Here is a 17154-nt window from a genome sequence, read left to right as displayed (position 1 = left end):
AGTAAACTAGACTGTTATTCTTGAGATCTAAATTAAGGAATAAATTTAATGGTTTTGAAAAGAACTTCAAGGTTTATTAAAAAAAACAAACAAAATATATAAAAATTTGGCAAGATATATACATAGGTACTAAACGAAACAAAATTTTCATTATTACAAAACAAGATTTAAATATTTTAGAAAAATACACAATCAAAATTAAAAAAAAAATGAATTAGTTAATAACATCAATAATTAGTTAACTAACTATTTAATATATCAAAAATTACCTTTTCTAAAGTTGTTTCAAATAATTTTTCATGAGTATAATTTGCCCGGTTTATCAGAAGAAGTTCCTCTGATAACAAAAAGGCAATGATTTTTCAGCACCATGAGACAAACTCCACACTTCTCTCTAGCAGTTAGACAACACTTAAATGTGACTTTTTTAAACAAATGAATTGGAAGTGGCAGAATCAACTAGTATTCAAGGTTGCCTGACTTCTGTATTACTAGCTATGAGGCCACTTGAAATCATTAGTTTTTAAACAAAAATGAAGTAATAAAAGAGAATTGGTTATTCTCTGTCTGATACAACTAATACAAAACAACACTTTTGAAATATGGAAAGCCATAAAAAACAATGTTTGTTAGACAAAGTGCTTTATTAGTTTTATTGTTTTTCCTTTTTATTAATTTATTGCCCATTTAACAAAGTTATTTTATGCCAAACATAAAATAGTATTGCTTTTCAAACCCCCTAATCTTTTGTGTTTTGCCTATATTTCTAAAGAAAAAACTAACAGTCTGGCTAACTTTTATCGAAGGTGCAGATATCAGATGACACTTGCTAACAAAGTGTTTCTGGACCTATGTTCATATAACTTTTTTCTTTATATTCACCCCAGTGGAACATGTCCTAAAAATCTGATACATTCTTCGAAAATCACTATATATATATATTTAACTTGACACAACTTATGACAAAATGGTAGATTCATGTATTTTTATCCACAAGTATTAATAATTTCTTAACTCTTTTTCCTTCATAAATATAAATGCATTAATCTATAAGCTTGTCCATTTAAAGTTTTTATGCTTGTACAAGAAAAAATTATTAGGGAAAACAAACATGCCAATATTAACTTTAATGATAATGAAAATACTTGCTGCAAATTAAACCAAGAATTATCCAATAATTATTTTTACAAATAATATTTAAACTTACATGATAAGACACGTTTACATTACTGCACACAAATAGAAATAAATGAATACTCTCATTAATCTATAGTTGGAATGAATGATTCTTTCATGTTAAAGAAAATTATCATTAATGTAACAAAATAAATTCTGTACTTTTACAGCAATAATTTCTTGGAATATAACATCATTTTTAATGATAAAACAACATAAATATCCTCTAATATTCTGCAAATTTTAGATTATCAGAAACAATCACAGTAATATAACTTACATAATTATGTGTTTATTGCAGCAAGAAGCGAGTCATGTTTCTGAAACAGCGTATATATTTCTTACCTCACCTGTACATAACTATCTTGTTCTAAAACACCAGCAATCTAAGGTTGAGCCAACTGTATGCAAGACAATAATTCAGTTCTCACCACAACTGCTTAAACATTTTTGTGTTACATATTTATTTATATTACACGCATATAAATGAAGGTAACCCCTGATACAAAATCTCTCCTTTGGGGTAACTAATTTTAAGGAAAGTTTGCATATTTTTAGGACAGAATACAGAATGAAAGTGGATGTTAAGAAAACAAATGCAATGAGAATAAAGACAATGAGCCAATGAGAATCTTAACAAAAAATAAGAAACAATTAAACTGTAAGATAGTACAGATAACCATGTTACCAGAAAATTACAAATTGAAAATGAAATAACAATTAGAATAGGTGTCGCTATAATGACTTGTGGAGTGCATTTCTGTAAAATATGAAACTTTGATATTAAGAAAAAGTGGAGGAGTTTGAAATGTGAGCTTGGAGGAAACTTAAAAAATTAAATTGACAGACTGAAAGAAAGATGAAGTATTGAGAAGAGCAAATGAGAATAAAATCTTAATCAGAACAATCAAGAATAGGAAAGGTACGAGGCATGTTTTTTAAGAAAGGGCCGTTTTGATATAAAAATTGAAATAAGTGAAATAGAAAAAACTTTATTATAACAAAATAAACTTACATACATATACTATTTTTCTATATATTTGTCATTTACTACAATACATTTTTTATATTGACTTATAGCTTCATTATTCTGTTACTGAAGAATTCTACTGCCTGCGATTTAAACCAGTTATCTTCAAACTTCTGCGACGCAGCCATTATTTTAAATGGAGATAAAGGTAGTAATCACAGATGCTAGATTTGAACTATTAGGCAGATGTTCAAAGATTTCCCAACGAAATCATCGCAATTGTTCAGTGGTTGTTTTTGCAGTGTGAGGTTGTGCATTATCGTGGAGAGACAAAATCCCGTCAGTTAGCTTCCCGCACCTTTTTTAACTGAATATCTAAATTTTGTAAGAATTTCACAGTACATATCGGCCTTACAGTTCTTCCACATTCAAAAAATTCAATCAGCAATATCCCTTCGGCATCCCAAAAAACTGTAGCCATAAGCTTTTTCACTGACCTTTCTCACTTTAACTTTTTGGGCTCTGGGGATGATGAATGCCACTATTACATTGATTGCTGCTTTGTCTTAACATTTGAATAAGATATCCACTTTTAATCACTGGTTACAATGTATTTCTACATCATCAGCTTCATTTTCACAGCATTTCAAAAATGTTTGAGCTGCAGCAAGACGTCTTTCTTTGTGTGTTTCTGTCAACTTCAGCACACATATAGAATACAACTTTTTGTAACACAGTTTTTCAGATAAAATGTCGTAAATTACTGATTGCGAAACAAAAAGAAATTCAATCAATAATTAAGAAAAGTAAGCCTTTGGTTTTTACAGATTTTGCATTCACATTGTCAATTCATCTGTGATGACACTAAGGCGACTACTACACATTCTTCATTGTGAACATTCGTTCTTCCTCAACAAAACTAACTGCACCATTGGCAAACTTTACCTTCACATGTAACACTGGATCCGTAAACATTGACAATTTCTCTACGAATATCAGCAGTAGATTTGTTTTTCGGCAGAAGATAAATTACTAACAGCACTTCACAACTTGCCAGATTATTTAGTGTAGCAATCATTTCGGCCAGGCTCTACACAGCAACTAACACTAATAACATTAACTATTGTTGGAAACAGATGATTGATGATTTAAATAAACATGCTACACTAGCACCATCAATTTCCACTGCATCTAATGGCACCAAATTGAAAATGAGCCTTACTTAAAAAAACACACCTCGTAATAGATTGATTTGAATGAGAGAAAGATTGATTAAAACAGTGCTACAATTATCAGTAGAAGTTGCAAAAAACAGAGGTCGGAAAAGTAAAAAAATTATTTACAATCTAAAATAAAATGCTACGATAATAAGAACTTAAAAGCTTTGCTGGGAATTGAGGAGAATGGAAACCAGAAATATTCCAAGTGACTGATCTCAGAATAGAAGTTCTAGATCTCAGAATAGAGTTGCTTTAAATGAGAGACTACTGTAATGATGAGAGAACTAACCAGCTCTTGTTTGTTATGAAAAATCAAGTGGCTCAAGAAAACTGTTGATTCATTTACCACATAAAATAACAAAATTCCCAATAGCTAATAGTTACTAAACCTTTTACTATATGATGATAAGTAATTCATATTTTATTAATTTGTACTTGTGAATATTATATATATTCATATGTAATTACATTATATATAATGTAATATTCACAAATACAAATGAATAAGATATATATATCTTATTATAACAAATAATTTATTGGAAGAATTATACAAATTATAGTATACATATAAATATATATACCAAATAGACATGCAGGTTGAAGACTACTAATGCTACTCCAACCAAATATTTTAAGATTTAATGTAAGAATAAGAATGAATGTTCATCTGCCCAATTATTTTTATCTGTCTCCATCTGTCCTTACAACAGTCACTTCATGAAAGGGTCTTGGTTTAAACTTTGTATGTTTAATATAAGAATAAATGTTTATTTGCCCGTTTACTTTTCAATCTGTCTCTCTCTGTCCCTTATTAATGAGCAGGTGTAGCGGGTGTATGTGGAATGGAAAAGAGAATGAAAAAGGATTCTGCTACCTGTAAAGAGACAAACACATGCACAGACTCAGGCTAACCAGAGCATATTTCACCCAACTCTGGTGCAACAGTATAATTCTCTTACTCATCCCCCAGCATCTAATATCCTTCCAATCCATGCAAAAAAATATAATTATAAAACTAAAGACTTTCTGTACACTGCTTTTATTTCTAACATATAAATTGGCTAGTATACATAATTAACAATAATGAAGAAGCTGTGCAAAGGATCGTGTAATAGGATGAAATTTTTAAAGCTAACACAGTTTGTAGATTTAAAAACATTAACACGAGTTGCATTTATAACAAAATAAATAAACAGCAAATAAGATTACAAAAAAAATATACAGCACATATTACCACAAAAACCAAGGGTTGGTTTCTCATCAAAAATAAATATAAAAAAGCAAAAAGAACCTCAAAGCAATGTATGAAAAGTGGTTATATTAACTAAAATTCAATTTGAAGAAAATTTCACAAGGTTGGGGGAAAAATATGAGTATTTTTAATAAGCACAAAACATAGTTCACATATTGATAATAAACAATTATAGACAAGCTGCAGACTTTAAAAATATTTACAAAATACTATATTCTTTAGTGATATAAAAAAACCTAATTCTAAAAAAAAGGTAATCTATCATTTATTTTGTATCTAGAGGTATAAGCAATATTTTTTATACACCGCCTCATAAAAATATAATCAAACAAATTGTACTATTCTTACTTTAAGCTAGCCATCCCCTCTAGTTATTTTAGAACTACAAATATTATAGACACGTTTACTTTCTATTAATTAAGAAAGTATTTTATGTCAGTTACCTTCTCTGATTTGGTTTTACCGATATGTGATGGAGGTGCATTTCTTATAAGTCTTAATGCATCCATATTAGGCGGCTATAAATAGATCAGCATGCATGCATGGAAATGTACAGACAAAATATCAGGCGATTAATAACATAACACAAAAAGAAAAAAAATTACAAACACACTGATAAATAATAGTAGCACACATAACACTGAACATATAACAAATACAAAACAACAAAAAGGAAAAATAGATTACACTGGAATCACCACTCAACAGCACAATTTATATAAGACTATACTATTAAAGTAACTTCCATTCTATAGCAATATATGCAGATGTAGGGCTAACAGCAACATCCTTACAGTATCACTTATCCAACAGTGGTAGAGAAAGAAAAACCAAGCTTCTAAACAAGCACATCTATGAATGCTCAATACATAAAATAACAAAATTCCTGATAGTTAATAGTCACTTAACCTTTAAGTTAAGGTAAACATGATAAAGAGCGACGGTGCAAAAGTTGTGCCAAATGTTTAAATGAGAGACTAGTGTAATGATGAGAGAAATAACCAGCTCTTGTTTGTTATGAAAAATCAAGCGGTTCAAGAGAACTGTGAATTCATTTACTTATTCTTCTAATAAAAAGTTAGTTTTCTTCTCTTCCTAAAGGGATCACAGAAATACTATGTTATTAGATGTTTTGCCTGGAGAATAGTTACAAGTTCTTTCAAAACACAAGATAATAAGTAAAGTTATCAATTATCCTTAATATATATATCCTTATATATATTTATTATCATCACTTATTATCCTTATTTTTATCAAATTAAGCTCAATAACACTTGGTCACGTAACTAAATAAGGCAAAAAAACAATCAAATTCACTTATTCAGAGAAAACCTTCTGAACGGATAAAGAAAAGTCAACAGATTTTCTGCAGACATAAAAAGCCATCAGACATCAAAGAAAAGGAATTTTGTTAATTGATTTAATGTAAACTAAAAATTATTCTTAAAAAGTAATTTTAAAAATTAAAAAGGGAAATTAAAAAAAACTGTTGCATATTGAGGGGGAATTTTTATATACATCAATGACTGACTGCCCACTTAGTGTTAACAAATTTGAACTCCATTGTAATCGCTTTATTATACTAATAACGTTCACAATAGAAGTTTTTGATCACCCTGCAGTCACCAGTATTTGGTATCAAGTGACTATGACCTAAATAGCTTGTACTGCATTGCCTTGGCAATGAAATGAAAAAAAATTGGCAGTACAGGGAAGAGAGGTTGGCTTAAATTAAACATTACAAAATGTCCAAACTGAATTTTAAACCCTTTTGAAGAACTATGCTGTGATAAGTCAAATTCACTAAACTAGGATGAAAATTAGGGAATATTAGTTATAAATTTATTATATATATAAAAAACATGTCATGAGGATCTTTCTCTAGAGCAGAAAAGATGGCTATGCTTTTCAACACTTGCGCCTCCATGTGGTAACCCTGGGTAGGTCTGAAAGAAATTTCAGACTGAACTGAAGCAGAGATTTCTAAGGCTAATAATTAGTCGTAATAATGGAACTGAGTTATCAGATCCTATATTTACATAAAGAGTAAAGCCTTTTCGTAAACTGCAAAATCATGAATTCAGTCACAGACTTTAAATCACCAAAGAAAGACTCTCTTTTCTGACCATAAAGAGTTTTAACAAGACGTACACTATCATCAATTTACACGCTGTCCTATAAATGAGGACAATAGGAGAAACTTGCCAAAAGTGGAAGAATTTTGAAACTTGCTAGAAGCATAAATGGAACAGGTCCCCTAGAACAATATTAAGATTCTGGTAGGTAATTTCAATTCAAAATTGAAACAAATTATGTTTGGAAATAGAGAAAGGAAAGAGGAAGAAGTAGCCAACTATACAGCACATAAAAGAGCCAGTAAACGTGGTGAAAGACTAATCTTATGCTAGTTTGAAGATCTCAAAATTATGTCAAAATATTTTAAACAACTCCCTGGGAAGATGAAAACATAGAGGTTTCTTTGGAAAAGACTTGATGAATTCCAAACAGATCATGCAGCCATCTCGGAAAGGAGAGTTCTGGGAAAAATGTTTTGATGACAACTGTCAGTAACAAAAGGAGAGAGGTTCCCAGAAATTTACCAGAACAGCAACAACTGGACTCTGTGTCACTGGCTGGGAGAAATTAAGCAAATTATTAAAGATCTGAAAAATAATAAATCTTGCAGAGAAGATTCCATTATGGCTGAAATGTGGAAGAATGCAGATGAAAATACTGTTCTAACACTTAACAAGATTATCATGGAAATACGGGAGAAGGAAGAACTGCCAGAGGAATGGAAGGTCGCTTTGATTTAACCACTTCATAAAAAAGGGGAATATTACCTATTACATCAAAAGCCTTGGTCACCAGGCTAGAAAAACAAATGGATTCATACAAAGGAGAATACTAAGCGGGGTTTAGGTAAAGATCTTGTGCTGAACAAATTTTTAACCTGAAATTGGTGATTAGAAAATATAATGTTGCAGGCAGAAATATAATGATTGGTTTTGTGGATTTTATGAAGGCATATGATTCCATTGATAGAACACAAAGTTCTTCAGAACATGGTGTTGTCCAAGGAAAGAACAACATAGTTTGAAAATGAAGGAGAGTAGGAAGAAAAGGAAATCAGCTAGGATTTAATCATTAAAATGGCACCCTGTAGTGGATGGTGTTGAGGAAAAAAATGCTGTGAGTGATTCATAATAAATTCCCAGAAAAAATTACTTAAGATAAATTAATGAAAACACATTCTTCTTATGGTAAAAGCACTCTAATAAAGGATTATTTGAAATTTTGAGTTTAAAGGGTAAAATTAAGTAAAAATGTAATCTACTACTTTTTTAATTTCTTGTAAACAAATGAAGATTTCAACTTGATTTTTGGTGCATGCAATCTTCATTTGAATATCTAAAAACATCTCTAGTTTTTTTTTAAATTTGACCTTGAAAGGGGTGAAAAAAGTAAAACTATTTTCAATGGCTGCAAATTTCTCCCATTTCAAATTATATTAAACAAGGTATTCACTAGATGTGGGCTTGCAAATACTCTTCTGATAAAATATCTAAAAACCATTTTTGGGTTTCTTTGAATTTCAATTTTTTAAGGGGTGTGATGGTTCGTGGCATGGCTGCTCAACCAACTCAGCCACTGCCACTGTTATTGTATGTGCAACATACAATAACAGTGTAGACCGACTACACCTGCTTCCAGTTATTTGACTAAAAAACATAAAATAAAAAAATTGACACCAATGGGAAATGCAAGTAACCATAAAGCACAGGCACGAGATGTATATATATATATATATATATATACAACAGTTCTAAATACAACAGTATTTAGAACTGTTGTATATTTAGCACTGGGGGTCATTTTCATATATATCAATAACTGCCCAATTAGTGTTGAAAAATTTCCAAACGCAGGAAGTTTTTAATCACGCTGCAGTCACCCTGTAAATACCTGTTCACATATATATATATTTTTTATTTTACTGAAATTAATCTTTTAAGATTCATATTTCTCTGTATTGTTATATTATATTTAAATTCTATTAAATAAACCACCTACATTAATAAAAAAAATAACAATAACAATCTGTGTGGAATTTATAAAATTAAATTAGTTATAAAGAAAAAAACAATAGATCCTTTAAAACTAGATTTCTTGAATATTATAGAAATTACAAACTTAATAAATTAGGTTTATCTTAATATGGCAGACCATCCAATAAATAACAAACTTTCTGCTTCTGACATTAACAGAAATTTAGAAATATTAGAAATTAATAAAGATTACATAAGATAGATATATTAGAAAAATATTACAGATATAAATAAATCAAAATTTCATTGATAAACTATCAGCCAGTGTTTGAGGGAGACTATCTATAAAAACTGCAACAAACAGCAGCACTCGTATAAATTATTAGGCAATTTTAACTATTTTCGTAATTATATTTTTAAATTTCTATTATGCAATAACAGAATTATTTCAACTCCGTGAAAGTATTTTCATGAAAAATTAAGGTAAGATATGTCTCTTATCTCAATATTCTGAACTAGATTGTTTATTTAATGTAATTTAAATATATATATATATGTAAACATTTTGTAAATGTAAGTTTTAATTTAAGTGTACTCAGACATTACTTTCAGAGTAGTCCTAGCAGATCTTGGACAAAGCTGACAACTTTTAATGTGATAATACTTACCTGATCAGTGAAGTAAATTTTATAACAAATTGAAGTTTTTTAAACTGCTGATTTACAAATAAAACTAGCAATCTTTGACTGGAAAATAATAACCAAATAGATATTTTAAATTTACCTCAAAAACTGAATAAAACACAACAAAATGATGACATTAACTTAACGGTTCAAATCTTGACTTTCTTTTAAAGTTTAAATTATCTTTTTAATTGAAAGTCCTTAATTACCATTATCTTTCTGGTTATTATCACTTGTACTTTACCATTATCATCATTAATAATCAAGCTGTTATAACTTGCCTCTCTCTACCTGATGTCTCTACACCATTCTAAGTTTTTTTTCAGGTCACACATTTTCATGATCTTTCAATTACATTTAAATTAAAAATTTCTTCTGCTTATGGTCTACTTTGTACTAGCAATCTTACTTTGCTTCATTCTGTCCTCCAGCATTCTACATCCTAGTTCTTTTCTTATTTTTGCAATTCTTAATCCATCTTGTCTTACTTTTCCTGTAATACCTTTTCATTATGACTACGTTTTACTGTCGTACCTTCTGTATCTGCCCAAGATTCTGCACCTCCTCTCTTCTTACCCTTAAGTAATTTTACTAAACAACTTTTAACAGTCTCTATTACTTCACTTTAGAAAGCAAACATATTCTTTCTTTTTAATATTTTTTATTTTCCTTTCATCTATGTTTATATTTATCCCCTGCTTTCCTATTTCTTCCACTTCTTCTAAGATTCTGGGCATCCTCCTCCTTTTCCAAAATAACATATAAAACGTTTTTCTACTAATTTTACATAATTCATAACATGTAAAATGTTCATATTTTTAGTATGATATTACATGACATTTAAATAACTGCATTTAAACCTTATAATAAAAAAAAAAAACTGGTAAAATCAAATGACATTAGAAAATTACTTGTCTACTTATGTAAAGATTTATCTAGTTTTGAATGATTTATATTACAACAAAATTACAAAACTGTTGTATATTAAACTGACCATGGCTTTGCCCGTCCAGTCAAACTCCTCATCATCTGTAAAACCACGCCTTTCAAACAAATCCTGGAATAATTTCCTGAGATAATCATAATCAGGAGTTTCAAAAAAGTCCAATCGTCTAACATACCTAAGGTACGTAGCCATCTCTTCTACAAAAACATAAATAATAGACAGATAAAAATAAATTATACCAAACAAAATAATTACAACTAACAGAAGCTAATTTTTTCTGAATATGAATGAAAATTCTTAACATAATACAATTTTCAGTATATCTTAACACCACATCTATGAAGACTTCATCTTATCATCTTTGATAAACAATAAATAGAACTGACAATAAACAGACTTAGGAAAAAATATTTAAGATGTCTTAACAATAATGAACAAGTTCTAATAAAAAAATATACCTTCAATAGATTGATATTGATTTCCTTTAAATGTTTTAAATCAACAAATTTATAATCTCATAATTTAAAAATGCTATAATTCCAAATGTTTAGAACTGGTAACAATACTGTTTTCAGGCTGGTGATCAAACAAGAGTTGTTTGATCACAATTTACTAAATTTTGTACTAGTTAAACAAGCACTCTATAACCACAGTTTATTAGCGAAGTGTTAAATTTATATTACATATTGAACAATCTTAAATGACAAGACTGAATTTTATGTAAAATAAATATGCATTATAAATAATCCTTACTAATAATCACAAAGTTAAATAAACACATTTTGGGTCTTCATTAACCCAAATTATTGTACTCATTGTACTTTGGATTCTACCAAATAGCCCAATACATTTCAGAAAACCTTATCCTATAATTAAAATCAACCATGGAGTATGACACAACCTTAATCCTTATCAACTGGAATCTGATCTATTGAAGTTCCCTCAGTGTTCATTTTAAAACTTACTTAATTTTTAAGCATAATTAAAATTTATTCCTTTGTGGAGAATATAAAAACAGACCCTGAATTCAGTAAATATAACATTTTTACAAAATATCATTAATACAGAGGGAAAGTAACTACAAATAATTAACACAATAATAAAGTATCAGAACGTAGCAATAATACATCACTGTGAGGATGTGAACAGACTCACAATCATTCATCTGGTAACATTGATTCTGTTTTTCAACTACCTCTAATATAGTACTACTTATGATTATGAATTATAAAATGAAAGTAAGAATATAACTTAGGCTAGAACCTAAATAAATACATTTAAATACAATAACGACCCAGACGCACCAGATATAATATCACTTATATCATATCACATATCACTTGAAAAGTAAACACATGAGAATTTTTTTCATACGAAGCATATAAAATTCAGTGAAACCCCATTTAAAATGAAGTATAAAATTGAATTCATAGAATCCAATGAAATTACACTAAAATACCTAAGTGCAGAAACATCTTATTTTTCAAATACCTCCATAACATTCTGACTCCCATAAGGGAAGACAACCACCTTCTGATGATCCCAATTGCCACCACCCCCTCAATTCCTTAGCCCTGATGAACTTTACCAGAGGTCATCTTTTAGACCCTCTAAACCTAACAACACAAACAGCCATCAGTTTGGCCTCTGTTAAGGTGCCATCGATGCAAATGCCTTGGCAGACATTTCCATTAGTGTATTTTTACAACCTACTATTGCCTTCATATGGCATCTTCTAACTATGACCACCTATTCTAACTTACAACCCTCAACTACAAAATTAACGGATTTGTAGAAGTGCCTTATAAGTGTGTCTTCCTTTAACACTGAAGGTTTCACAGAAAAACTCTTTGTATATGTAACTTCAATTAGACTACACACTCGGATCAATAATTGATTGAGTCTTTAAACACTAAAAATACTATCCTCATATCAACAAAACAAGTGTTGATCTGATCGCAACTAAATTCAAACAAAGTCCTCTTTACTTAAAACTCAAGAAACAGATTCACAAATTTAATAAGCCTCTAGTGAAAACATAATCTATCTCTCTCTGCTCTGGTCTGCTTTAAAGAGCAAGGTCAATTCCTATACCCTCCCACAACAGCTCTATCACACAGTTCTCCACACACTCATCTCATCCTAACAGCAAATATCTAAGCTAACTGGAACTCAATCCCAAAACACCTATCTTGGTGAAGTAAGCACCCAGGTTGATATTACATCTATAACAGCATAAGACCCCCTTAGCCAGCCTTAGAAACCAGCAACTATGTCCATTCCCTTTAAGTTTTCCAATTAACTTGCATACCAAATCCACTATTAATCCTCGCAAGCTCTCTAGCTACTTTGCTTTGGTACGTACGTTCAGCTTCGTACCTGGGGCAGACATATGACAAATATGTCAAGGGCACATTATCAATAGCCCTACACACCGGACACAAGCCTGAATCAAACCAAATCTATCCAACCTATCTTGCAAAGCACCATGACCAGAAAGAAACTATATTTTATGCCAATTCGGGGGAAATCCACCTAACTACCTGCATACTTCTCACATCAGGAAAAATTCCATGTGTGAAACGGCCATCAGGTGATTCAGTCCACCTAACCTAAAACTCTGGTCGTCTATTTCTTTTATATGCCCAGAGGTAAGTTGGCCTACCTTCTTAGCATTATAACATAACGTAGTGAGCTTGAATCACTTTTTAATTCAACTGACGTAAGAGACCCCTGATATTTTTGTTGATATGAAGTAATTTCCATAAAAATTAAAATCACCTCTTGTAACTAAAAAAAATTTGTTTAAAGTTTTTTAGCATGAATTATGCATACATCATTATTCTTTATTTCATTTATATCCTAAAATATATGCTGTTATAATATTTTAATAACAGGTTTACTATATAAACCTACTAATTATTCAAAAATACATTAATTTTTCAATACAAATACTAATTGTTTAAAACATAACAGAGTTCAAATATTGATTTTAACTACTCCAAAAATAAAATTGCCTGTTGAAAATTTTATGAAAATTTTTTGTTTTGCAATTGTGAAGATACTATTGTTCTTGAAGTGTAAATAATTAATCATTATGTATATTTTCAATTAGAGTAAGTAAGTTATTGAAAAGGAGAGAACACTGTTACGAAGGAACAATAAAAAAGACTAAACACTGCATGTGTCTGCCCAATTAAAAGTTTCCTCTTTGAACTTCAAAAGCATACGCTTAAAAAGTGTGCTTATAACTCCCAAATACCAAAATGCAATTCTGGAGGGGTGGGGTGATATCTATGACTTCCATTTCCTAGTTTCAAGCATAATTGGCTGGTGGATGCAATTTTCATATAATTTCACTCTTCTTTTTTACTTCTGGCTGCTTTCCATGTCTCTTATTTTTTCAAACAACTTATAAGTGTCTGCAGCAGAGCAGTATTGTGTAATTCATTCTTATGGGAAGTACAACATGTACAAGGAAAACAGTTTCAATGAGAAATAATTCCTATTAACGAAATTTCAAATCTGTGACAGCTGTGAATCTTGGCAATTCATTAATCTTCAAAAACGACCACATCTTAGACATATGATTTTCTCCTTCTTCCAAACCAATAATAAGTAGCTTTTTAACTCCTGAATACTTAAATTTATTCGCAACAGTATGTATGGTTTCTATTTTGGCATGCTTATCCATACTGCTCGCTTGCACTATTATCTCTTTCGCTTCACTTTGTAAAGACACACATATCTTCACCACCTAATCCTCCACTGCCGTCTATACCTATTTTTACATGACCAAGCAATTCATTACGCATCCTTTATACGGCAAAAAAATTTCATAAAATTTTCAACAGGAAATTTTATTTGTGGAACAATTAACATCAATAACTGAACTCTGTTATGTTTTAAACAATCAGTACTTGTATTTACTGTATTGAAAAAGTAATGTATTTTCGAATAATTAACAGGTTTACATAGAAAACCCATTATTGAAATATTATAACAGCTTATATTGTAGGGTGAGTGATATAAAATGCTGAATAGCACAGGCAAAATGAGCTTTCACTCAGAAATATAATTTGCTTACATCAAAAATTAATTTAAACATCAGGAGAGCAGTATTGAAAGTATATGTTTGGAACATAGCCTTATATGGAAATGAAACTAGACGATCAGACTACCTGAGAAGATAAGATTAGAAGCTTTTGAAATGTGGTGCTGTAGGTGTTAAAAATCAGGTGGGTGGATAAAGTGACTAATGACATGTATTACGGCAAATCAATGAAGAAAGAAGCATTTGGAAAAATATAGCTAAAAGAAGAGACAGATTATAGGCCACATCTTAAGGCATCCTGGAATAGTAGCTTTGATATTGGAGGGTAGGTAGATGGGAAAAATTGTACAGGCAGGCAACATTTGGAATACGTAAAACAAACTGTTACGGATATAGGAAGTAGGTGGTATACCAAAATGAAATGGCTGGTACTTGATAGGGAATCTTGGAGAGCTGCATCAAACCAATCAAATGGCTGAAGACTGAAAAATGACTTAAAAAAATTACAATATGTTAAGAGCTTATATTGTACAGTATAATTGGAATGAAAAATAATATGTGCGTAATTCACACTAAAAGACTTTAAAAGATTTTTTTTTAAATTACCTAGAGGTGATTTTAATTTTTTTTGGAGATTACTTATAAAGGGTTAAACTGTCATATCCAACAAGAAAATCATGGCTCTTATGCCAGTCAAATTAAAAAGGTTCAAGCCTACTGTGGTAATCTGCACTCAGTTGCAGGATATATCAATGGGCTTAATACCAGAAATAAGACGGACCACCTCTCGAGTCAGTCCTACAGACACCAATAACAAATAACAATAGGAGACTCTGGGCTCTCAACAAAATATTCCTATAACATCTGCACCTCATTCAATGAGCCTAGACAGGTGCAGCATACAGCATTATTGCTTCACATACACCCTTGCAAAAAACAAGCATGCTTCTGAAATTAAACCCCCCGGGGATGAACTGCTCATAGAACACCAAAGAAAGCAGAACAAGCCTTTTTTGGTAGCATAGTGAAAGTGCTCCTTGAATCAAAGATTTTCATCAAGGATAACACCTACCTAGATACTTCTGCAGTGGGACGTATCTAATTTAATAACCTGCCACTGATACACAAGATCATGTAACGGCTAGTCTGCCCTTGAGCAATATCATCATTGTTTTCTTTGGGCTAAACACCATCTTATGTTGCAAACTCCACAATTGGAGTATTTTACAAACCTGGACTACCCTGATTTTCATCTCATTCCTTGAATCTCCTTTAACCAGCAAAAGCCCATCATCTGCATACATGATTATGCAGCATCCACTAGTTAATCTCAACCGCATCAAATAATCAAATTTAACAACCCAGAGCAGGAGTCCTAAAACACTTCTCTGTGGACAACCTTGAGATAGCATTTTTCCTACTTCTGAAACACCTTCTTGAAGAATGTATTGATTGCTGAAATAACTATATAAACATTCAGCCCATTCTGTGTACAATCACACTTCTGTAGCTGAAACAGGGCAGAGGGCCACCAAAAATTATTAGAAGCCCCTGATACATCCAAAAAGAAACCTTAGGCACACTCAGACTCACTAGAAGAAATAGTGTTCATAAAATTAAGAATAGCATCTTCCATGCCCCTGTCTGGCCAAAAACCTTACTGATCATCCAACAACTTTCTAGAATTCAATTTATCCGTAGTACAAAAATATAATACCTTCTCAAAAACCTGTCTAATAATTGGCAGAAGTGTTAAAGAACCTTAAGAGGAGCTCACAGTGGGGTCCTTGTTACCACATTTAAACAACAATTCTTGTACACCTTTTTACAACAGGGAAACAGCCACCAAAGAGCATCCTATTAAAAATTCTAATCAAAGTACCAACACAAATTCTGATAGAACAGACAAGAAGCTCCACTGTGATTCCATCAAAACCCAGGGCTTTATTCATATCAAACCTGGAAATTACCTGGCATACATCTGCCTCTGTAATTTCCACAGACAAAACATCAGAGTAAAAAGCAGAAACTTCCTCTCAGACTCATAGCTCACACAAGGCATTTTATTTAAGTGTTTATATTCTCACCAAAAAACGTCACAACAAAATGCTGTAAAAATGAGCAACATTTGAAATAAAATAATTAATAGAAAGTATAAGTATATATTGTGGGAGGGAAGAAATCATAAGTTTAAAAAAACTGCTCTAGCCTTCTTTTTGTAATTTGGAGCACTTGCCTGGATGTCCTTCACACAGAACTTCTATCGGAGTGGCTCGTTTAGTATCTCCTATTTTCTGATAACGCTCTTTAAGAGTATCTGCTTTAAGGCCTTGCCATGGCAACGAACCTCTTAGGAAGTACATAAACATATGACCCAGTGCTTCTAAATCATCTCTTCTGCTTTGTTCTAAAAAAAGAAAAAACAATATATACATACAAATACTTTTCTAAAATCAATCCTTTCAAGACCCTTATCACCTCTACATGAATAATATAAATTTAAATATATATAATTCAACTTATTCCACCCAAGTACAGATGATATAAGCACTTATATCTGATATGTGCTCATATCTGCACAGTACTTATAACTTCACAGATATAAGTACTTATACTGTACTTGGGTGGATGAAATTGAATTATAGATATTTAAATTTACATATATAACCACAACAATTGTTAGTGAAAGTTAAGTTAATTTCAAGTTCAACAACATATATAAAGAAATAATTAAAATTAAATTTTAGGTTAAAACACAGACTGTACAATGAGCAAATGCCTGTTAAGTTCTTCCAATTTAC

The 17154-nt window shown here is 30.8% G+C and overlaps 1 protein-coding gene across 5 annotated transcripts in view; it reads right to left on the bottom strand.

The window, feature by feature from the left end:
* The window catches only part of gish (casein kinase I gish), a 179781-nt gene that overhangs the window by 51874 nt on the left and 110753 nt on the right, over window positions 1-17154 (bottom strand). For 4 of the 5 annotated variants that reach the window (XM_075382291.1, XM_075382289.1, XM_075382290.1 and 1 more), the window contains exons 7-8: window positions 16590-16760; window positions 10348-10496 (exon numbers count right to left, since the gene is read on the bottom strand). In XM_075382291.1, coding sequence (XP_075238406.1) covers window positions 10348-10496; window positions 16590-16760 — 320 coding nt within the window. Of the gene's footprint in view, window positions 1-5064; window positions 5140-9960; window positions 9964-10347; window positions 10497-16589; window positions 16761-17154 lie in introns of all 5 variants that reach the window. The other variant, XM_075382292.1, reaches the window with a different exon arrangement.

Source organism: Lycorma delicatula, chromosome 1 (genome assembly GCF_047948215.1).
Source record: "Lycorma delicatula isolate Av1 chromosome 1, ASM4794821v1, whole genome shotgun sequence".
NCBI lineage: Eukaryota > Metazoa > Arthropoda > Insecta > Hemiptera > Fulgoridae > Lycorma > Lycorma delicatula.
The sequence above is the reverse complement of the archived record's forward strand: the minus strand, read 5'-3'. Positions and strand labels throughout refer to the sequence as shown.